General features: G+C 37.7%; 2 protein-coding genes and 1 long non-coding RNA gene across 6 annotated transcripts; 1 reads left to right on the top strand and 2 right to left on the bottom strand.

The window, feature by feature from the left end:
- Nucleotides 1-689: 689 nt before the first annotated feature.
- On the bottom strand, nt 690-1,197 carry LOC131326199 (uncharacterized). Its single transcript, XR_009199929.1, has 2 exons — nt 983-1,197; nt 690-871 (listed from the first exon to the last, which is right to left on the bottom strand). It is a non-coding gene; the product is annotated as an uncharacterized LOC131326199 (long non-coding RNA).
- A 3,348-nt stretch (nt 1,198-4,545) lies between these two features.
- Nucleotides 4,546-13,364, top strand: LOC131326198 (protein PIN-LIKES 6). 4 transcript variants are annotated; one of them, XM_058358861.1, is made up of 12 exons: nt 4,737-4,757; nt 5,048-5,126; nt 5,240-5,460; nt 6,636-6,715; nt 6,794-6,918; nt 7,295-7,416; nt 8,845-9,030; nt 10,070-10,144; nt 10,667-10,767; nt 11,903-11,955; nt 12,155-12,343; nt 12,880-13,364. In XM_058358861.1, the coding sequence occupies exons 3-12, from the start codon at nt 5,281-5,283 to the stop codon at nt 12,999-13,001; spliced, it is 1,233 nt and encodes a 410-aa protein (XP_058214844.1). In that variant the 5' UTR covers nt 4,737-4,757; nt 5,048-5,126; nt 5,240-5,280; the 3' UTR covers nt 13,002-13,364. The 4 variants fall into 4 exon arrangements, with proteins under 4 accessions (XP_058214842.1, XP_058214844.1, XP_058214841.1 ...); XM_058358860.1 differs by lacking the exon at nt 4,737-4,757 and adding an exon at nt 4,848-4,870; XM_058358859.1 differs by lacking the exon at nt 5,048-5,126 and having other exon boundaries at nt 4,546-4,757.
- Nucleotides 13,046-18,658, bottom strand: LOC131326197 (uncharacterized). The gene is made up of 2 exons (XM_058358857.1): nt 17,914-18,658; nt 13,046-16,059 (listed from the first exon to the last, which is right to left on the bottom strand). Exon 2 carries the CDS (start codon nt 16,046-16,048, stop codon nt 14,327-14,329), a length of 1,722 nt encoding a protein of 573 aa, XP_058214840.1. The 5' UTR covers nt 16,049-16,059; nt 17,914-18,658; the 3' UTR covers nt 13,046-14,326.
- Between the last annotated feature and the right edge of the window lie 4,068 nt (nt 18,659-22,726).

Below are 22,726 nucleotides of genomic sequence, written 5' to 3'. Positions count from 1 at the left end.
TCCTCAGACGAAAAAGATTGGCATCACTGAATTTGATGAAATGCTACTCCAATTCCAAGTACAGATTTAGATTAATTCCCACTTGAAAGTCATGTTAGGCCATCACGACTCAAATGTTATCAATTTCTCACCTCGGTTGCACACGATCATCACCTCTATATATAACTTGATGATTACCACTTGCAGGTCCCTTTTTAAGGAGCTGGAACAACCACTGCTTAAAACAAATCATGTAGGAGAGTAACAAATGTGCTGACTTACTTGCACAAGAAGGCAAAGCGCATTATTTACCTTAGCAATCCAATGATTTATTAACACACTTTTCGTCCAGTACTCATTGAAGCAGAACTTTTTTTTTTCGAGGAACACATACATAATAGCATATAATAATCAAACAGTGGCACATCCATTAATACAAGACAGCCCAAAGGAAAAAGAAACCCAAAGAAATCCAAACAACACAGCCCTAGGAACCAAAATCAGACCCAACCAACTTACTCAACAAAAGCCAATACAAAGGACACACAACAATTCCTAACAGAAACCACCACCACGACACCAACGCCAGCAACACCAAACACTCCATAAACCTGCAAAACAAAGATTAGGACCAATAGAGATAAATCAATGAAACACTCGACGTTGAGGAGCGCGATAGGCATGCAGATCATCTTCTATAGCCCTTTTCCGTTTCCACTTACTCCTAATGGGATGTGGGAATGCCTTATCGCAACCAATACTACCTTCAACACTGTCGACCTTCGCCTGCTTCTAGAGGGCCTCACAAAGCATTATCACAGTCCACCAACCGGTATCGCCAAAAAGCCACAATCCTCTTATCCCGCAGATTCCGAGGTCCCAAGGCAAAATCCTGAAAACCATCTCCAAACCTAGCAAACGAGGAGTCCTCAATGCTCAACTGATGGTGGTCAACACAAACCTTCTGAGACGCATGGCCATCAGGGCTACAAGGATGACTCACCGTCAAACATGGCTCTTGAACTTTAACTTCCACAGCTGAGAGGTTGGGCGTATGAAAAAATCGGAAACCTCTTATCCGAATCCCAAAGACGGTGACGACTGACTAAGAGAAACTCACGCCCCATAATGACCTTTTTTCGCCGATGCAAAACTTCACACCACCACAGGACGTCTAATTTTTGCCAGATCCGTCAAGCCTTTCAAACCTATCAAATGACCCTGAGCCACTAGCAGGAAAATGACAGTCAACCTTAGACACCGTAGTAGCACAACTAGAAGAAACCATGGCACAAGTGTCATTGGACACATGCCAGGTCATGTTTACTGTGAACAAAAAATAGAGTGAAAAGCCAAAAAGAGATTTAATATTGTACAGTATATTCGTGAAATTTAGTACTATTCACGGAAAGGGATAGTAAAAAAGAAGTCAGGTAGTCGACTAGCTACAATAGCTTGCTTGGGACAAATTATGCTTAGCTTAGCTTAGCTTTGGCTTGATTAATTAATTATAACTGTGTATATAATATAGTGGACGCGCGGCAGGTCATGCAAAAAAGGGTTTATTAATTTAACAGCGGTAATTAGAATGGAATAAAAACGTACAGATGTAAGGATAAGCGGGCAGTTGGTAAGATCATAGTATTATACTACTAGCTAGTATTAATTAGCTCTGTTAAAAGTAAAGCAAATTTGATAACAATGTATGACTAGGCAAAAGACATACTAGTAATACTACCATAAACCAACACCTGCCCATGCCCATGCCCATGCCTTTCTTTCTCTTTCTTTTGGTACACTCTACATACAAGTCTTTAACCACCTTTCAAAACAACGTCACGGTTTAGTTTGGGAGCCAGCTAGCTATTATACTACTAGTACTATTAGCTCTGTTTAAAAGCAAAGCAAATTTGATTGCAATATATGACTAGGCAAGAGACATACCATAAACCAATTCCTGCCCATGCCTTTCTTTCTCTCTCTTTTGGTATACTCTACTTGCAAGTCTTTAACCACCTTTCAAAACAACGTCATGGTTTAGTTTGGCAGCTGGCTAGCTATTATACTACTAGTATTAGCTCTGTTTAAAAGCAAAGCAAATTTGATAGCAATATATGACTAGGCAAAAGACATACCATAAATTAGAGGTGACAAATGAGCGAGTTGAAACGGGTCATGAGTTGAATATAGGCGGGTCAAATATGAGTCAATAGTAAATGAGTTGGGTCATATATGGGTCAAGCCATACCCAAATCCAATCCGATCCGTTTACTTCCTTTTCTCCCCTTTTCAAATATTATAGCTCAGAACCAATTTGCGAAAAAATCTATTTCTCACTCTCATGCACTCTCACTCTCAATCTCTTCCCTCTTATTTCCTTTTGTTCTCATCCAAAATTATCGACACCTATTGCTATGTATCTTCTGTTTTGTTCTCGGATTAGATTTGAAGAGAGATGAATTTATGTATCACGGAGATTTTCTCATTTCTCCGTTTCTCACTATGTCGAGCTATTGCTACTGATTTTTTTTCAACCGTTGTGTGAACCATGGGTTTCATTGAATTTATGTATCATGTTAATATATTACTGATGAGTACATAATCGAAGATGATCTAAGAGACTTTTTTTTCATGAAAATGGTAATAGCCACACTTAATAAAAGGGGGTTCAATAAATTTCACGCATCTCTGCAAGCTAAACCTGCGATCAGTGTCAGAGCTAGGGTTTTGACCCCAGGGCGGCTTAATAGACATATTTTTTATCGAAACATATGCTTATTATATCATAAGGTTTTCGCATTTCAATACATTACATTTGTACATTGAAATGATTCTAGCATAATGTTGTTAAAGTATACCAATCATTTTATTTTTTTTCTTTAGGCTACTTTTACTTTCACATAGGAGTACTTATTTTTTATTTATGAAAGAAATTGAGAAATGAGAATGTAAAATAACCGGTGTCTTTATCAAATCAAATCAAAATTATTAAGATTATAAGTAGCTATACACGAATAATTATCAATAATATTCAAAATAAAAAATATACAAAATAAAATTTTTGACCCCCGGACCTCATCATAGCTCCGCCCCTACCTGCAATGCCTTCCCAACGGTGTCGTACCAAAATAACAACTTAGTTCTAAGAATCCTTCGGAGACTACAAGGACGTTTTTCTACTGATATCAGTCGTATTTCAAAGTTTCATTGATCTGTGAGACATTCACTTTGAAGATAATTTTAAACCACTTATCATGCATGTAAGAAATTAGTGTTGATTGGATTTATATTATATTATATTAAATGGGATTGGTTTCACTGAATCAAAACCATCAAACACGTACTGTCTTTCCAGAAACAGATTCTGCTCGGCCGAGAAATTGGACGTTAGATGTAATCGAGGCTAATTTGTTTCAGCAACCATGCGATAGTTTCAATCCATATGTTAAATTTATCCTTATTTTTAACCCATCTAAACACATGTAAATATTGATTTATATGGATTGGGTTGGGTTGGGTTTAACATGGATATGGATGGATTGGATTTGGTTAAAAGTGGACAGATTTGAACGGGTTAAAAAATATGAATTGAGATTGTCATTTCTACCGTAAACCAAAAATATTAGTCCTTACGGGAATTGAGAAAGGCCTCTCCCACTTGGTATTAACAATCCAATCCCTTCCTTATCAATGCACAAATACAAAAATGACCTTCACCAATCTCTATCTCCTTACCAATTACTATATCCCATGTGAAAGGAAAAAACGGAAATATATACTAAATCTAATTCTTTTCCACATGAAACAAACATGATATTAACAAACATACTCATCATCAATCTCATCTTATTATCAATCTCATCTCATTACCAATCTCAATCATAATCCAATCTCAATCATAATCCAATCTCCTTACGAATCCTAACCATCTATTACTGTTATCAAACGAGACCTAAGAGCTTTCGACGCCACTGCATGAGCAAGCCCATTCGCCTCTCTCGAACTTAAGTTCACTACGGAGGAGTTGAGTTTTGTTCACCCTCCACTTAAGAGGGTGAACATTACCCTCTTTCCTATTGGTTGAAATGATGTGAACCATACTACAAAGTGATGTCATGCTTACTAAAAAATGTATTACATGATAAGCATTACATCACTTTGTGGTGGGGTCCACACTATTTCAACCACTGAGAGGGAGAGTAATGTTCACCCTCCTTCAAAATTGCACTCACTATGAGTGGAGTATCTAATATGAGTTCAGACATCTGTATCAAAATTATTTTTGCAGATTATAATGTGGTAAATTTTCCAATCCGTCACGAAAAGAGGTAGGGTAAAAAGAGAACAAAATACAGATGTAGGAAGACGATGAAAGAGGAGGCCCCACGAATGAGGCGAGAGGAAATTTCGTTGATGCGGAAAACTAAATACTGTAGTACAGAAACAGACGTAACAGTACGTATCTTGGGAAACTTGGTGGGAAAAGGGGTTTGGCCGATATTAATTTTGGCAGTAAGCAACAATGCTTTATCATACTACAAACGACACCTAACTCCACAATATCTCTAGTAATATTGAATAGCTGATTCTTCAACCTCCACACCTTTTATATTGCTTGCGAATTCTAGACTAAATTATTCCCAAGCAAGTACCCAAAAAGAAGAAAGAAAGAATTCGAATTCACCTTTTATAGGAGTATTTAAGGAGAACTGGTATAATCACAATTCACAGTCATCATTAATAGGAGAAGTGTAGAAGCGAAGACCTTTGATTGGCAGGTACACTAAACCACACCTCTTTTTTATTACTTCCTCCCTCCTCCTCTCCCTTGTGTTTGTTTGTATGTATCAAGAAAAAACAAGCTCTCTCTCTCATTTGCCTTTTCTTTTAGGGTTAATTTTCTTCTTTGAAATCTTTCACCCATTGGGATTCTGTTGACGTTCTTGAAAACCCATTCTATACTTGACTTTGTCGAAACTTTTCCATTGGGATTCTGATGACATTCTCAAAAACCCATTATATACTTGACTTAAGTCGAAACTTTCTTTTTCTTTCTTGCGTTTTGCAGAGCAAGAGGATTGATCTCACCACCAAACTAAACGAAAACAGAAACCGACTGTCTAAATTTAGCTATCTCGAAATTTTTGGTGTGAAAATCTGCTATACCCCCCCTATTAAATAGAGCAGCCTCCAGGAATTCACTAGCAATTTGGAATTTTTTTTTGTTGTAGCGTCAATTATCTAAGGCTGCATTTTGCAGTAGTGTGGAGAATTCAAGTCCAGAAGTTCAAATTGGAAAACATGGAAAGGTTCCTGCTGGGATTTCCAACCAGGAATCAGATTGGAGGAGGAGAATCTTTAGTTGACACTATAAAGATTGCAGTTTTACCCATCGCAAAGGTTTTTACAATTTGCTTCTTGGGATTTCTTCTTGCATATTTCAAGATCTTACCTGCCAATGGAAGGAAGCTTTTAAACGGGGTAAGTAAGCATTTGAGAATCCAACGTTTTTCTTCTTCTTTTCTCTTTTGATTCTCAAAGTACTTATCTGCCCTTTTTTAGCTTATGGGGTCTAATCCAGGGAAAAAGCTGCCAAATGCTCCCTCTCTTGTGATTTAATTTTGGTATTGTAGTACGACTTAGATTGTATTTGTGAGTGAATTGAAGAGTTTGTTAAATCTTTTTGGTAGGTGGAAATGGGAGATTTCACTTCGATGTAAGTAGGAGATTTGGTGAAAATTTTGGCAGTCTTTATATTGTTTGTCAATTAGAGTCTAGGCTGATCGGGAAACGTTATGCTTTTAGAATAGATAAAACTATCTAGATTTAGAGGCCCGAAACTTTTAGATTTTGCATGAGGCATTGTGAATTACCACCCCTGAGATTGCTAGTGTGGGATTCTGACCAAGTGCAGCATTAAAATGACCGAATGTTGGTACAATTTCTAGAATGGCAAGTCTGAGCCTAACATGGTTCCCACTCTATTCACCATATATTTCTTTGCAATATCTAATCATTGATTTGCCAAAGAAACGATGCGAGTTTCACCTAGTGCAGTTTTCAGTTGTGCCAACGAAGCCACAATCAGTGGATGATGACATTTTTTCGTAACTAAGTGCTCGTTCTTTTCCAGGAAAATTTCTTTTATATCCCTTCTACTTTGTCCAAAAATTCATTTTGGTCCTTCACCTTCCAATTTCGGCATAAAAATACTTTGACTTTCCATTGTTTTTCAATGTCATCCTTTAGAAGGAATCCGTTTTCTTTGAGTCCTGCTGTAGGGACCGACGGCCGCGCCGGGCTGTCTCCGGCCACCGGACGGCCGATCCAAGCCGTCCAAAAATTCTATAAAAAAAAAAACATGGGGGCCTACGTAGGAATCAACGGCATCCGGTGTGTGTAGGGTGCTTGATCCAAACACCCTATTTTTCGTGTATATATCCTTAAAGGATGACATTGAAAAAAATTGGAAAGTCGAAGTATTTTATGCCGAAATTGAAAGGTGAAGAACCAAAATAAATTTTTGGTCAAAGTCGAAAGGATATAAAAGAAATTTTCTCTTCTTTTCCCTTAGATGTCTTCTATTTGTCATTGTAGTGTTGTCTAGAGATTCTACACTCTCGGAGCTGATTCATCTTTCAAATTATGTGGTGCAGTTGGTTTTTTCACTTTTACTACCATGCCTGATATTCTCTCAGCTTGGGCAAGCCATCACTCTTGAGAAAATGATTGAGTGGTAAGAATCAGATACGCTTTTCATGCATATCTGAAGCATGAATAGATTTTGCGCTTACATGTTTTTCTCCTTCTACAGGTGGTTCATTCCTTTTAATGTTCTTCTGGCTACCATATCAGGGTCACTGATAGGATTAGCTGTTGCGTCCATCGTACGTCCACCATACCCGTTCTTCAAGTTTACTATTGTCCACATTGGAATTGGTAATCTGCTTCATTCTGCAGTAAAAGTCAAGTTAGCATTTGTTAATGCTTGATTTATGTAGTTCAATAAGACATATAGTGCTCCTCTCTCCATTGTCGAGCATGTATCGAGGTTATTTGAGTTTCTGTCCTGGGTAGGAGTCCTGATGTTGAATTTTAATATCACCATGGCTTGTGTGAGTGGTTTACAAAAAATGAAATGATAAGTGTCTTGTTATTACTGTTACCATGCATCTATTACATTTAACTTGAGATTATTGGGTTTTGTTTCATCTCAACTCAATAGTTCATGCATTGCTGGCAGTTGCACTTGCAGTGGGTGCAAAACCTCTGGGTTTTCTTGGCTTTGTGTTCTTATGTACTTGCATTTATGCAGGAAATATTGGGAATGTGCCACTTGTCCTGATTTCAGCTTTATGTCGAGAAAAGTCAAATCCTTTCGGTGACTCCGAGAAATGTACTCAAGATGGGAATGCCTATATCTCATTCGGACAATGGGTAAGTGATGCAGGACAAATAAATAAAAAGTTAGATCCTTAGGAATTCACATCTAAGGAGCTCTAGAAATCTGCATCTAGGAGTAAGGCATCCCTAGTGGACCATAACAATACTGACAAAAATGATTCCATTTTTATCAACTAAATTCCAGTATCATTGGACAATACTAACAAAAATGATTCTATTTCATCAACTAAATTCCAGTATCATTGGTAGAGTTCTTCAAAAATGGCTCTTGCAAATGATAACTACAAAGAAAGATATCCTAGTGACATTTTCTAAGTGATAAATTCAAATATAACAACTAAATCTACTAAATAATATCCTTATATAGATAAGGATTACACAGATGTATATCCGTCCTGGATCAAATACAAATAATCACTCTTGTTCCCTGTCAGTAAATTGTGCTATCCTCTTTTGCATGCTGTAGCTCATACAGAAGTAATGAAAATTGCAGATTTCTCTGGGTATCAACTCTTCATTTCTTTTCTGCAGCATTCCTGAACATGCCGTTGTTGATCAGTATAGTTTATAACCTTCTCTATAACATTTCAGCTGTTGCTGGTGTTGGCTGCTGGTGGTTTGCTGGCGGCTTGGTTGCCGGCGGGGAGGGGGGTGGCGGTTGTGGTGGCTGTTTGGTGTGGGTAGGGTTCTTTTTCTTTTTTTTTCTTTTTTCTTTTTTTGGGGCTTGTCCCAATGGGTGCTTTCCTGATTGGTTCCTTGCCAATTATGGATTGGGTCTTGATTGGTTTCTTGCCAATTAAGGATTGGGTCTTGGGTCTTTGGGCACAGGATTATTCTTAGATTTAGGAATATTGTTCTTAGATTTAGGAATATGATGCTGTCAACCCTTGTTCCTTTAGCCTTTGTAACAATTTCAAAGATTATAAAAAAAAATTCGATGTTCAAAAAAAAACATTTCAGCTGTTAGACCAGTTGCCGAGAAGAATAATATATACAAAGGTTGTTACTTGCATGACTATGTTTGGGGAGAAATGAATTTTCACTTATCCCATCATTAGCATAAAGATGTCTCTGTTTCATCAAAAACAAGAACAGACTATACCATATAAAGTCGAAAGGTGTTGTTTTTTATTACAGATAAACATTTGTCGCCCTTCAACATTGAGAGTTGTACCTATAACAGACTACAGATACGAAATGATAATTATGGCCTTTTGCAGTTAAATTTAAAAGATCGTCTGATACGAAATGATATCGGTTTAAGTAATTAGCTTAACGATGCAATCTTGCAGAAGGTACCTTGGTAACTCTTGTTTCATGTTTTCCTGGTATCTGAATTCCTGTTGCATATGTTTGTGACTTAAAAGATTGTTTATCTATGCATTACGTGTTTTTTGTTTGATATTTCCAATGAAAATGACAAACATCTAATAACTTTTAATTTATATATGTATATCTTAGGTTGGTGCCATCGTCCTATACACCTACGTTTTCTATATGCTCGCGCCTCCATCCGAAGGTACCTTTGATATTGAGGACAGGGATCTTCCACTCAAGAATTCTCCAAAGGATAGCACTCAGGAGCAAGTTCCCTTACTTACGCAGGAGGCTATGCCAACAAATTCAGATGCTCCAAAGATAAGAAAGGTGAGAACCTTGCTTTCCATATGTTATATCATTGTATATTTGTTCCAGCTCCTTCAAGATCACGTGCTGCTCAAAGGAGACAGAGAGAAATGACTCTGTACATATAGAAGAGATATTGGCATGGCTGGTTAGGATGTTTTCAGTAAACCTTGCTTCAATATGTTGTTCTTTTGTTTTCTGCTTCGAATAGAAATAGGAGCACATGGCTTTGGGCCATTAACCTCCCTGTGGTTATAAATTCAAATTAATCTACTTTCCACCAAGAAATATACATGGTTGAGGCTGTTTCTACTTAGGAGTACTAGTTTTCACTTAGGAAATCCAAATAATCTTGAGTGTACATATTTAAAAAGTCGTAGCAGTAGAATTTGTAGTTTGTTCATTATTGAATGCATGTCACACAAAGGTAACCCACCCTTAGACATCTTCTTTGAACTTTTGTGTATTCTTTGGAGGTTTTGTTCGATGGATAGAGACAAAGGTTCAGTTTCCTTCTGTAAGGGGCTGTCATCGGTTGCTGCTTGGAACTATTCCCATTTCTTGAGAATGGCTTTTATGAAAGATAACACTAAAAATTTCTCACCAAGATTGATGGGACATTATACATCCTGTATGTGGTACTGTTATCCCCCCTTGAGAGACATCATGTAGACGTATGTTGGATAGCTTGGTGTATATGCTTGCCATCATTCCTTGACAATTTAAGCTTATGGGACAATTGGTGATCTAAGATAGTATCAGAGCTTTAGTGATGCAGAACTAGATGAAAGGGAGGTAAGGGACAAGAAGAGGACGTGAAAAGAAGCAATCTCTGTGTGTGCGCGTCTGTATACAGAGAGAGAGGAACATTATTTGTCAATCTTTGAGTCCAGTATCCAAAACGTAAGGGGTCTTCCATACGCATCCTCAATACACTGCTTAGCCTTTTGCAAAAGTCAGCTTGATTGAGACCAATAACTATTGTGCTCTCTAGCTCCTTATGTTATAAACTTCAGTGAAATGGAATGGGAATGCAATAAGTTTTAATGCTTTGATGCAGATCAAAGATCTATTAGCTTTTGTGTTTGAGAAGTTGAAGGTCAAGCAAATCCTTCACCCCCCTATCATTGCTTCTGTAAGTTCAATCTTTTAATAGCTTGTTAATTTTCTTCACATTCTGCATGCTGGGGACTTTTTGTTAGTTGATTTGTAATTGGAATGCACGTGTTGTTGCATCATGTTTGGTGATAGTACACTCCAGTTTGGGGTTTTTTCTTCTTTGTCCAAAAGATTTTGTTGCACTGATAAAATTTATAAATTTTGGGTTGTTGGAAATTTGATGTTTGGGAAACAACACTTGATGTTCTGTTGTAATGTAATAGCAAGGGGGTGTAATGACAAAAGACTGGCCTGCACATTATTAATCAAGTTTACTCCAAGTATTCTGATCCTTAGGTTTCAAAAAGGATTCTGGATTCAGAGCATCTAAATTAAAACCGGTTTATTAATGTTGTTAAGAAATAAGTATACTTTCAGTGAACACTTGAGGGTTCTGTATACTGTCTGCTTTATTGTCAAAGTTCTTGGCTCTCTAGTTGGTCTACCCATTTTGTCCTCACTATCTACCAATAAGTTGGAAAGCATGTCTTTTCTGCAGATTTTAGCAATGGTAATTGGATGTGTACCATTTCTGAAGCGATTAGTCTTTACAAATGATGCTCCTCTTTATTTCTTCACTGACAGCTGCACGATTCTTGGGTATGCTCAGTACCTCCTGTGTGTTTATTTTGTTGTTTCCTTTCTGTTGGATATTCTTTGCAGTTATAATTTACATTCAACAATGCTCTTACACGTACATATACATGTGCATTGGTGTAACTCTACTTTTTGCTGATGAAAGAAGCAAGTTTCTTGTATAAAATAGGTTGCACAATACAACTGAAGGCAAAATCGAAGTCAGGAAACACTGGAATCTCTTTGGATATGTCCTCATTACTGGGAACTAGGAAAAATGAAAAAACAAAAAGTGTGTGGAGTTGAAAGAGAAATGTTGTTGTTTATACTTGAGTTAATAGTTCACAGACAAATTAATTTTGAAGCCCGTTGGAATTTTAAATGGTGAATAAAAGCAGAAAGCATCTGACAGTTAAATTCCACGTAATTCCCATAGCTACCAGTTTGTGGTCACTGGTTTCTGTATATGTTTGGTCAAAAGCATGCTTTGTGGACAGCGCCTTCTTGATCCCATGACAGTCTAACACAACCCACAACCACTAGTGTGAGACAGTTAGAAACTCATCCCTTTTGTCAGTTTCTAGGATTTGCACACTCATCCCTTTTGTCAGTTTGCAAATGATCCCTCGCACCATACTAACTATTCTTATGGCAAGTGTCAAACTTATTTAATATAATCCTTCTTGATTATTGAAAGCATTTGCTACTAATGCTGTATAATTCTTTTTACTTTACTTGGTTTTATTGTCAGAACACTGCTTTAGGAATAGCAGAAGTTTATGCAAGTGTCCACCTACAAAAGTTTGACGTGTTTTGATACTTTTCCTGCAATTTTTGTAGCTTCGGTAATGTACTATGATACTTTTTCTGAAGTTTTCATTTCCTTGGCATCAAGAATGATATAGTTGAGTCTAAACAAGCTTCAGAAATGCTTAAATAAACTGTTCACACCAGAAAGTTCCTATTAAAATGAGATTTGTTATCCAGTGTCGCTTTGTTCTAATAAGGTGCTACTCTTTAAATGTTTCAGCCTGTAAGACCAGGACAGCCCCCGAGATTGTTTTATTTTCTACTTAACACAATTATTCGCAGACCTATAGGCTGAAGTTAGCTCTAAATTCGAACATTGTTGATTTCTGACATTGTTTTTAACTCTCAGGGATGCGATGATTCCATCCATTTTGTTGGCATTAGGTGGCAACCTTATAGATGGTAAGTTGACCTACTTATTGGTCATGTCTCAGTACTTTAACATGTCCTAATCGCAGGGAATCTATGGCTTTTATGATCCTCAGTCCTAGATTTGTTTCCTTTCCATTGCAGTGCAATGATCTCATTGTACCTTCCCCACTATTGGCCTTTGAGATGGCATACATGAATTAGATGGCTTACAAATTGGGGTTACTTGCAGGGCCGGGGAGTTCAAAGCTTGGTATTCGGACAACTGCTGCAATTGTTTTTGGGCGGTTGGTTTTGGTTCCTCCAGCTGGACTTGGCATTGTCATGTTGGCTGACAAGCTCGGTTTCCTTCCTCCTGATGATAAGATGTTCAGATTCGTCCTTCTCCTCCAGCATTCAATGCCCACATCTGTGCTTTCTGGTAATAGCTGAATCCAATGTAGTTGTGTTTTTCCGAAGCGAGAGATTAAGCCGAGCCAAATTTAGTGTGTCATCCCTGGACATTGTTTGCCGTACATCAGCTACTCCGTTAGATAAGCCGAATTTGCGGACAAGTATATATCATGGATCCCCTTTTTTGAAGGTCAAACCTTTTAATGCTATGCGCATGGCATTCGACAAGACTGTTCTTGAAAGCACATTAAATGCCTGTGACATCACTGCATCTGCATGAGCAATATAGTGTCGTCACTAGATACCTGTGCATTCTTTATGCACAGGAACAATAAGAACCTTCAAGTTGAGCATGCAATCCTGAGTGTCGTTTTGTCATACCCTTTAAATACGGATACATATGCATATTAGATGATTCCCTAATCAAGGTTTGCAAACAATGTTGAAACTAAGGCACAGGATAAAAAAAGCCTACTCCAAGCAATCTGTAGTAGGAATATGATGAAAGGTAATCGTGAATTGTGATACATTTATTGACAATTTTACTTGTCCCTTTTGTTGTAGGTGCTGTAGCCAATTTGAGAGGATGTGGGAGAGAGGGAGCAGCTGTGCTGTTCTGGGTTCATATATTTGCAATTCTTTCTATGTCTGGGTGGATAGTTCTCTATCTCCACATTCTCTTCTAAATTGCACGTGGTGCTCTTTTTACATTATGAATTCCACCACGATGCTGTTGGGCTGAAATGAGGGGAAGGGAGCAGCTGTTACTCGTCTGAGTATCATCTTATGGCAAAACCATTCGCTATCTGTGGCTGGTTGTCACAATGGCATTACCCCCTTCCACTGTTTTTCTTCAGAAGTCCGTGTTAATAGTAAATCGAAAAGGATAACCATGAGAAATGTGTGAAAAAGAGCTGCCAGAAGGCGCTTCATGATTTTGCTCTGCCGCTATTATATGTGTTTTAGCCTCTCTTTTTTCTACGATCCAACAAACTTGTTTTAGGTAGCCAGCTAATTTAATATTCATGTTCACTTTCATCTTTGGTTAACCAGTTCTTTCTTTTCTTTTCTTTATCTTTTTGCGAGGGTATTGGTATTTTCAATTCGAATCTCAAACATCGCTGTTGTCTCATGTCTTTACCGTCTTTGTTGTATGGGTGGGTATTTAATTAAAAGGGACTTGGACAAAAATCCCTTATATTTTCATTTTTTGAGCTCGAGGACAAGCATATTTTGCAATCTAACATAAGAACAAATATTGGTATCCTAGGAAAGTGCCTAAAACCCTATGGTACCTTATGAAAGTGTCTAAACCATTAAAATCTTATAATAGAAAAATGCACCATAAAATCATATGAAAGTGTCTAAACATGTGGTGATATTATAGCTAAAAAACTAAAAAAATTGAAAAACCTCTGCTGAAAACTATTTTGCTGGTGTCCTCTTAAATGAAAACCATTTTATGGCTAATTTTCCTTGGTATTATATAGAAACAAGTCACAAGAGAAGAAAGGGACGCACCAATTCTAAATTTTCCCTCTACCAGGAACAAGTCCAGGATTCAATTCCTATCGTGGGTTCCCATTTTCAACTTCTCAAAACGAGTCACAACTTGTTCGTCAAATTTAACTTTTGCACCATTCCTAACATGGAGGGAGGAAAATAAAGCATACATTCCCACATGGAAACCATTCCTAACATGGAGGGACGAAAATAGAGCATACATTCCCACATGGATTTTGGGGACGATGCCCTATCTGAAGTCATGGCTGCGGTATTCCACGTCAGTTGACAGATATCATTTGCAGGAGCATGTGGAATTATTGATCAAGAACTTTGAATCTGCACGGACTTGAACCAAATCCAACTCATAAGAATAAAAAGAACTCTGTCAAAAAGGCCCAAACTCACCAATTCAAGAACTCAACCAGAAGAGTATGAACACATCCACAGAATCACAACACCTTTTTAACAGGAAAACACTAAGATCAGATTCTAATAATCAGAGAACTTAGAACAACGACCACCACCTCCTGCTCCTGTTCTCCCTATGGTTGGGTGGCCAGGAGCGAGAACTGCGATTAGGATGCTGTCCCTGTCCTGGGAAGTCATGGTGGCCAATTGGCCCTCTTCTTTCTGTCAGAGGATTGCCCAACCACAACACAAGAACAATGCCTACAAGACTGACAATTGGAGCAGCAGCAAGAAACAACCACCTTCCTCTTGTTGTGTCCCCTGTGGCATGCTCACGTTCCTCCCTTACAAAATCTGCCTGCTGCATTCCACCTACTCCACCATCATCATTAATGTCTGACGAACTATCCTCCTCACTCATCTCCTGCGGCTGGATTTCATTAATCTCTAAACTAGAGCTAGTAGTGTTCCGCTTGCCTTCCTCATAATCTTTGTCATCAGTTGGAAGCTCATACCGACAAAGGGGGCATGAATTCCGTGCTGTTAGCCAGGGTAAGATACAGGAAGGGTGATAGAGGTGAAAACAAGGTAGCTGATTTACAATAGTCCCAACAGAGAGAAAATCCTTGCAGATTGCACATGCCAAACCATCCTGCTTCTCATGCTCTTCACTGACGACCACACGAGGTAAACTATTCACAAAGGACACAGCTGCAGGAGGTGCTCCTCGTCTTGAGTCATCAGCCTCAGCAAGACGCTCAAGCAATTCATCAAAGCCCCTTGAATCCACATAATCCCTGGAATTCCCAACAAAAGGCAGTCCCACTGGTCCCTCCAAGTTAGCAAGTAAGTCAGCAATATATGTTTGTCTCCTTTCCCCTATTCTAACATGAATGGCTCCCTCAAGTTCAGGAGAACGAAGCTGTCCACGCCAAGTTACAGGCCCATTGCTTGCAATTCGACCTGATGAACTTTGGGGGTGAACCCCTGCAGAAGATTCTGCATCATTTTCCTCAGCATCAGCTTCTTCCCATTCATTTTCTTCTTCTTCATCATCGTCATCTTCTTCTTGGTCATCTGAGTTCCATTGGTTGAGACCAGCACGCATGGGGTCAATATCTGTATCAGTGTCACTATCACTTCCAGCATCTGCGTGGATAAAAATTTCAGTATCCAGGAAACTATGTCCATCCACAGAAGCATCGGAATCCCCTCCATAAGCACTATATGAAATGGCATCACTCTCACTCTGGAAAGGCCTGTATCCACTAAAGCTGACATTTGATTCACTCTCTCCATAAAGAGAATCAAACCCCTCACTTTCAGTATCAGACAGTGCCCTCCTCCATCTTCTGGACCCACTTGGAGTGCTTCGGGGACGTGAAAGCTGCAGGAACCTGGCAGCAGCATCGGTGTCTGCAGTCTGACTTTCATTATCAGGTGCAGTTGAGGGGCTTTGCCTCGCAAGGCTAATCATATGTGAAAACTGCTGTGAAAAAAAATTCTCAATTGACTCAGAACTGCTGTGCCTTGTTCTACTGACTCTGGTTGTCTGCCTCCGATGAGCGTCTACTGTTGGAGTTCCAAATTCTTCGAGAAATAAGAACTTACAATCTCCACACATACTGAATGCTTCAAGATGCCCAGCCTCATTATCAGGTGAGAGGATTCTTTGGCATAATACACATGCTGCTGGCAGGTCAGAATGGTCAACAACAGGTGCATGATTCGTGTGACCAATAACTGAAGCACCGTACATGCGACCAATCACAGTGGATTGACGCAATTCCTGTGACATACCTTCTGAATTTTCATCCATCTGTTAATGTGCTGAAAAGGAACACAAATTAAACTCAATGAAGGATGGAAAAAAGCATCACATGAAAGAGAATACCAAATCCAGAAAAGTAAAATAAAATATGCACTAAAAAAGAGTTAAACTAAAGCTGCAACCAACCATGTGCAGGTAGCAAATCATTCAGTTAGAGGAGAGCCAGAGGAGAATACTGCGTAATAACTGAACCCGAAAAAACATGTCGCATTATATTTCAAGGCTATTGTTGCTTGACGGTAGCACTTAAAGATGAAAGAATTCATAAAGAACGCAACTAAAATATGTCGTTCGATCAAAAAAACTCATTACCGAAGGGCAAAGGAAAAAAGAATACTGATCATAGAGGATGCAATGCCACAGAAGAGACAAGCAAAACATATCAACGTGATGTTATACTTAGTGCGTACTAGTTTACTTGCAAAAAATGATAATGGGCCTTATGGCCCACAATATCAGCCTAATTCTTCTGATTTCTCCAGAAGTTACCTTTGCTCTTCATAGTTAAGATCACATAGTTATGTAACGGCCGATATCGTTACATAACTGTTAAGTTACCAGAAGTCCCAAAAGCTTAAGTTGTTAGAAAATGGGTCGAACAACGTATATCAAGCTATCTAACACCCTCCCTCACGTGCAACTCCGTCTTGCACGTGGAGATGCAAACATCCATACATATTGCGATAGAATGCAAAAAGGAGAAACATAATGCAAACGGGGACATAATGCAAATAGAGAGACTTGAACCCAAGACCTCTTGCAACCTAACCTCTGATACCATGTTAAGTTACCAGTAGTCCCAAAAGCTTAAGCTGTTAGGAAATAGGCCCAACAATGTATATCAAGCTATTTAACAATACCGATTTTTAAACCATGGTTTTCCTTTACCTTAAAACTTCCATTTTCTAGTTAAAGGTATCACAAAACACTTACATTAGCAATCCAAATCTATCAACAATACAATACAATTACAGTCTACATGTAATGTACAATTGATGGGGGTATGGGCGGAACTCAAGGAACGTTATGCCGTGGAATCATGCCCTAAATCAAAGCCAGAAAGCATCATAGAGTGATGGCCTAGAGACCTGATTCTCTCTAATAAGCAAATGGATACAACTCTATAATCAAGATACCATATTATGATAAACTGCCTATTAGTGAATCCAGTAAGTTTGGAGACACTGTTTTATGATAAGAATAAACGCAAATCATCATTTGGTTTTTCCCAATATGACAATATAGTTCAGCCTATTGCAGCTAAACAATCCCCCCCGTATCCCCTATAAAAGCACATGCAGGATAAGCAGTTCAAGTGGCGGTCTCAACGGATTGGATTTGTAAACAATAACCATGGATACATCAATTTCTTTCTTGATGTGCTGTACAATTAACATACCTAATCTGACAAAACAATGTCAACTTACATCCCCATTAAGTTTTCACATGGAGAAAAGGAAAAAGAAGAAGGGATGCAGCTGTACTAAAGGTAAACGACCACTGGCAGGAATGCTGTAATTTAATTTCCAAGTACAAGCATAACTGTGATTGGGACTGAAGGCTCAGTTTGGTTTGTTTTAAAAGCCTAATTGCAAAAAGTATCGGTTTTTAAGTCGGGGTTAAATTGAAAATTCAAGACTCTTGAATCTCCCTTGAATCAAGAGGTTTCGGTTATAAACAGCAAAAATTAAGAAGACAATAAATAAATAAAGTGCAGAAAACATCCAAATAACCATCGACGAGATCAAATGGAAAACCGTATGCAACTGGAAATCGAATGTCATGTGAAGTGGAAAAAGCTAGCAGAAAGAGAAGCAAATGAAAGAGGGTTCAAAGGCCACCCGAGACTTTACCAGACAAAGGGACGCAGCTTGCCACCGACGGTCAAAATTTCCATGACGAAATCATGTTATCAGCTTCAAGGATTCCAGGTTACAGATTCCAATCAGAAACCAATTCAAAAGAAAGAAAAAGACATCATCAACTTTTGGTTGGTACAAGTATAGACGGAGAGAAAGAAGCAACGAAATAGGGGATTGAAGAAAGAGGGGCGCAAAGGAAGTCAAGGGTGCAAAAAGGGATGGATCGATCTGAGGAGTAAAAGTTTGGGATTTTGAAACAAACAACCAACTAGTATAATGATGTGTAAGACGGATGTATGGCGATGTGTTGAGTCGAATTGGAGGAATTCTTAGCATCAGTCAAACAGATAGTCGTCAGAAATTGTGTTTTCCCCATCGGAAGATGAAGAAGAGAAAGAGAGGAGGAAGGCAAGGGAAGGGAAGGGAAGGGAAGGGACCAGCCAACCAACCAAACCCCCCATACCCATAGTACGATATGAAATCTGTCTGTCTGTCTATCTTTTCACTTTCTAATGGAGTACTAAAAAGCTTTCGTTTTCCATGGTGGGTGGGTGGGTGGGGTTCCTTCGATTAAGTCGAGAGAGAAAGAGTAGTTGAGACTTTCAAAACCCCCTTTGAAGAACAAGAACAAGAACTAGAACAAGGGGGTCCGGCTACGATGCTCCCACGCGGTTTTGGGAGCTTCATACTCCCATTCTGTCTGTTCTATCTGAACCGTTGGAACAGATCGGTTTAATCCCAACCATTGCCAGAAAACCCCTTTCTTTCTTTCTCTCTCTCTTGGTTATCTGCTATTACCGGTTGTTACTGGACGTGGAAAATTTTTGGAGGCCCTGAATTATTTTGGCCCTTCCTCCCTCCCACCCCTCTCTCGCCTCTCTCCTTCCCTCCATCTGCACGACCTCTCCACCTCAATGACTCCCTAACGCAGACGACGAAATCAAAGCCGAATGCATCTCATCCCTCTCTCCTCTTGCACAATTGACGAAACCTCCACAACTCTCCCACCTCCACGGCCCCTAAGCAAACGACAAAAAGTCCTCTCTCGTCCCTAACAGTTAGTCACAACGAAATGCCCTCTCCTCCAACTTTGCGAGGTACTTCTCTCTCTCACTCTCTCGAACACACAGCCACCATTACAAAACACAAACACCCCTGCACCGCCACGCGTATCAAGGCCGCTGTGAACTGGGTTTGTGGGTTCTCTCTGTATGCTTAAATTTCACGTAGGTTTTGTTTGGTATGTGTTGCTGTGAACTGGATTTGTGTTGCTTTAGTGCTATTTGTTGTTGAAGAAACAGGTTTGTGGGTTTGATTTGTAGGCGGTGCTATGAAAATATGTCCGGTATTAAAGTGATGGAATCACTGCTTGTTAGTATTTCAAATTTTTGCTTTTAGTCATTGTTTATAGCTTATTTCGTGAGCCGGGCAAATGGATGGGAAAATATATACTGTATATTTCATAATGTTTTCTGGTTCAGAATGTCTTGGATTGGTGTCAAAATGATTTAGCTGCTTGTGTTTTTGTGTTTGCACTTGGGTCCAAAATTGATTGTGTTAGTTGATCAAATATTAAAATGACTAATATCAACTCAGCAGCTATTAGAAGTCAGTGGTGTTTCATGGAATCTTAAGAGATTTACTCGAATGGCCCCAAATGCGTCGTGGGCATGGCATGAATTGGTAGTATCTACCATTTTCATGACCATACTTACCACAAATTCAGGTTGTGCTAACCAAAAACTTAAAAAAACTACTGTCCCGACAATTTGAGTGGGTATGGCATGAACTTGAATTACTCATTGATATTTCCCCAATTATCAGCTTCTAATTTCGGTCATTTGGTTCTTATGCTCCTACCGTCCTACGGTATGACAAGCAAAACTATATTACCTACGGAGAGTACCTACCATTTTCGTAACCATACTTACCACAAATACAGAGAACTTATTTTCCAGATACTTCCTAAATGTAGCTTTCATACGTAATAAAATTACCATAAAAAGTGGTATGTATAGCCATAGGTTATGGTATGTATAACCATAAAAAACGTAAAAACCTGGGAAGCTTCATTAGATTATTGTGAAATACTTACTCGAGATTCTTCAACTTATGGTCTTTCGGTATGTTGGTACAAGGTAATAATCACAACTAAATTCAGTTTGTTCTTGAAAAGAACTTACTTGGTAGCTTGTTCAACTTGTTATGGAGCTTCTTCTTAAATCTTCATTTTTTGAACAAGAAGAGAGATGAATGGGAGCTAGAGGAGTTAGAGTGGACAAGTTTGCAGGGCTTAAGGTAGGTATGAAGAAACGTAATACCATTAATGCTATAATTGGTGGTATGGTAAGACTGGTTTAAGCATATAGTCGTTTTGCCCTTATTTTATGGTAAGTATTGTCAACGTGGTAACAATCAATGAATATTAGTCCATCGTAAAAATTCAGCTTTTATGGTATCTCTAACCTTATGTTTTAGTAAGGAAGCCTTATTCTATAGTAAGTATGACATTAATGACGGGTAAGTATACATTTATATATCATCATTAATGTCATAGTACCAACCACATTAAATTTTATTTGGATATACTTGTATTACTTTTATGACAAATTAAATAAAAGCATTTATATTAATAGAATTACTTTTTAAAATGGATCAAATAAATGAGATATTTCAATTTACTGGTTCATTAGTGGTTACTTCTACATTGGCCAAGTGATCAATGTTAACCACAATGATTGTTACTCCTTCATTTGCCAAGTGATTAATGTTAATCATCAAATTACTATTTTTGAAATTTGATAATTGTTTAATTTGAAGGATTGAAATAGATAAGTCTGTGGTTAAGCAATTAAATAAATTAATCAATCTACTTTAGCCAATTGTATTAATCTTCACTAATCACTATCAATCAACATCATTGTTAATTACCACATCTGCCAAATATGATCTTAATCGATTCAAATCTTCTGATTAATTGGCTGAACATATAACCAGATCAATCAATTACAAATGAATCAATCCTCGTTGATTGATCGCTGCCAAGTATATTAGTATCAACACTATTAATTGTTAGATTTACAAATTATATCATATTGATCACTATAAATTATATTAATGAAATGGAATAGCCTAATTTCATTAAATATTACCATAAATTCAATTGAGAATCCTACAAAATTATTCAATATCTATTAAGCAAAAATATATTTATTGTTCAATGTTGTTGTAACAATCAACTTATAGCGTTATTTTACAATATATATTAACTAAATTTGTAAGCTATCAAAATATTAAATGAATAGCTAGTTTTTTTCATAATATTTAAAGCAAGTTACTTACATATATCTATAATAAATGATTATTTAAAATTAAATTAATTAAATACATTTATAATGTTATTTGGAAATTATGGAAAATATTTGTCAAATTTTTTGTTTTTAGATAATTCTTTTAATTAAATCTTCATAACAAATTATAATCTTAAACTATTTTTATAACCGAACACCATTTTTTAGGTTTTTCACTATCCAATCCTTAGCAAAAAGGCAAAAATATATGGTGTATATAGCTTAAAGTGGTGTGAATATATAAATCTCCAAATTTTCCCGCCAACAAATAGGGTGCTATTTTTTTTAATTAATGGTAATTTGTTACCTGACCAACCGCCGGTTGTAGTAAGTGTTGTCTGTTTCTGTGGTAAGTGTTGCCTTATATGATGGTAAGTGTTGTCTTAGTTAATAGTAAGTGTTGCCTGTTCTGTGGTAAGTAATCTCTCGTTTTTTTTTATTAAAGTTCACAAAACCATCTCGGTTTTAACAAAACCGCTCAACTTTTGGTTTTGGGTTTTGATCCAATGGCTATGATTTAGCTATTTTCAATCCAATGGTCCATATTCATTGGGAGTATGATGCTCCCATACCACTTGGGAGCATCACAGAAGTTTTGAGAACAAGGAGGAAGGAGGTGGGAGGTGGGAGCAACTATCTTGCGCGCGTGAACTGGACTCGCCAAGTAAATACATATTCCAACTCATACTATATATAACTTTCAATTCCACCTACTTTGTTATTGGAGTTCCACTCCTCACTCGGTCTTTGTGATTGGAGTTACAATTCTTCCAAGCTATCCAAAACAATCCTCCACCGGCATAGATCTGTTACTAGTTGCATATTACGGTTTTTTTTTTTATTTGGCGCAGCATTATGAAATTGTATGAAAAAATCAAAACATTGGAGTGTTTCCTATGTATATAATCATGGCAGTTGGCCTAACTATTATATAGCCGTACATATGTGCAATGAGATTTGTGTTTTAAAAGTTGGCTTAACTATTGTATAACCGTACATATGTGCAGTGAGATTTGTGTTTTAAAAGTGTATAGCTGTATTTAAAATTCCTACTTTAGATACTTAAGACATGATTTCAAATGTATTATTGTGATTAATAGTCAGCTAGACTGTTTCTAATACAAGTTACAATTACACTATGTCATTTAGTGCTAAATCACAAGTGGTCATCATCCTGTGTCTAAGGCGGGTTTTATTCTAGTTTCTTAAGAATATGAGCAATACAACGTTTACTTATTTCATTTGGAAAAGAGGTAGAATATATTGTTAACGAAACTGTTAGGGGTTTGAATGACAAAATTTGTTGCTAGTTTGAATTCAATATTCGCAAATACGTAGTACATGATAGCTAGCAATATTAAGGGATGAATATTGATGGGAAATTACCAACTACAGGTATCTTTTATTGCTGGCAGCTACCAAATAAGAAGAGTAATTGATTGTGAGAATATTGC

This window comes from Rhododendron vialii, chromosome 5a, assembly GCF_030253575.1.
Source record: "Rhododendron vialii isolate Sample 1 chromosome 5a, ASM3025357v1".
NCBI classification, from domain to species: Eukaryota; Viridiplantae; Streptophyta; class Magnoliopsida; order Ericales; family Ericaceae; genus Rhododendron; species Rhododendron vialii.
The sequence above is the reverse complement of the archived record's forward strand: the minus strand, read 5'-3'. Positions and strand labels throughout refer to the sequence as shown.

What these genes read in the sequence shown, in the direction of transcription:
- LOC131326198 (XM_058358858.1), top strand. Translation starts at nt 4,976, where the DNA reads ATGACATTCTCAAAAACCCATTATATACTTGACTTAAGTCGAAACTTT. An exon ending in ATATCTCATTCGGACAATGG is followed by an intron (nt 7,417 to 8,844) that starts GTAAGTGATGCA and finishes TGTATATCTTAG; the next exon opens with GTTGGTGCCATCGTCCTATA. An exon ending in AGGTGGCAACCTTATAGATG is followed by an intron (nt 11,956 to 12,154) that starts GTAAGTTGACCT and finishes GGTTACTTGCAG; the next exon opens with GGCCGGGGAGTTCAAAGCTT.
- LOC131326197 (XM_058358857.1), bottom strand. Translation starts at nt 16,048, where the DNA reads ATGGATGAAAATTCAGAAGGTATGTCACAGGAATTGCGTCAATCCACT.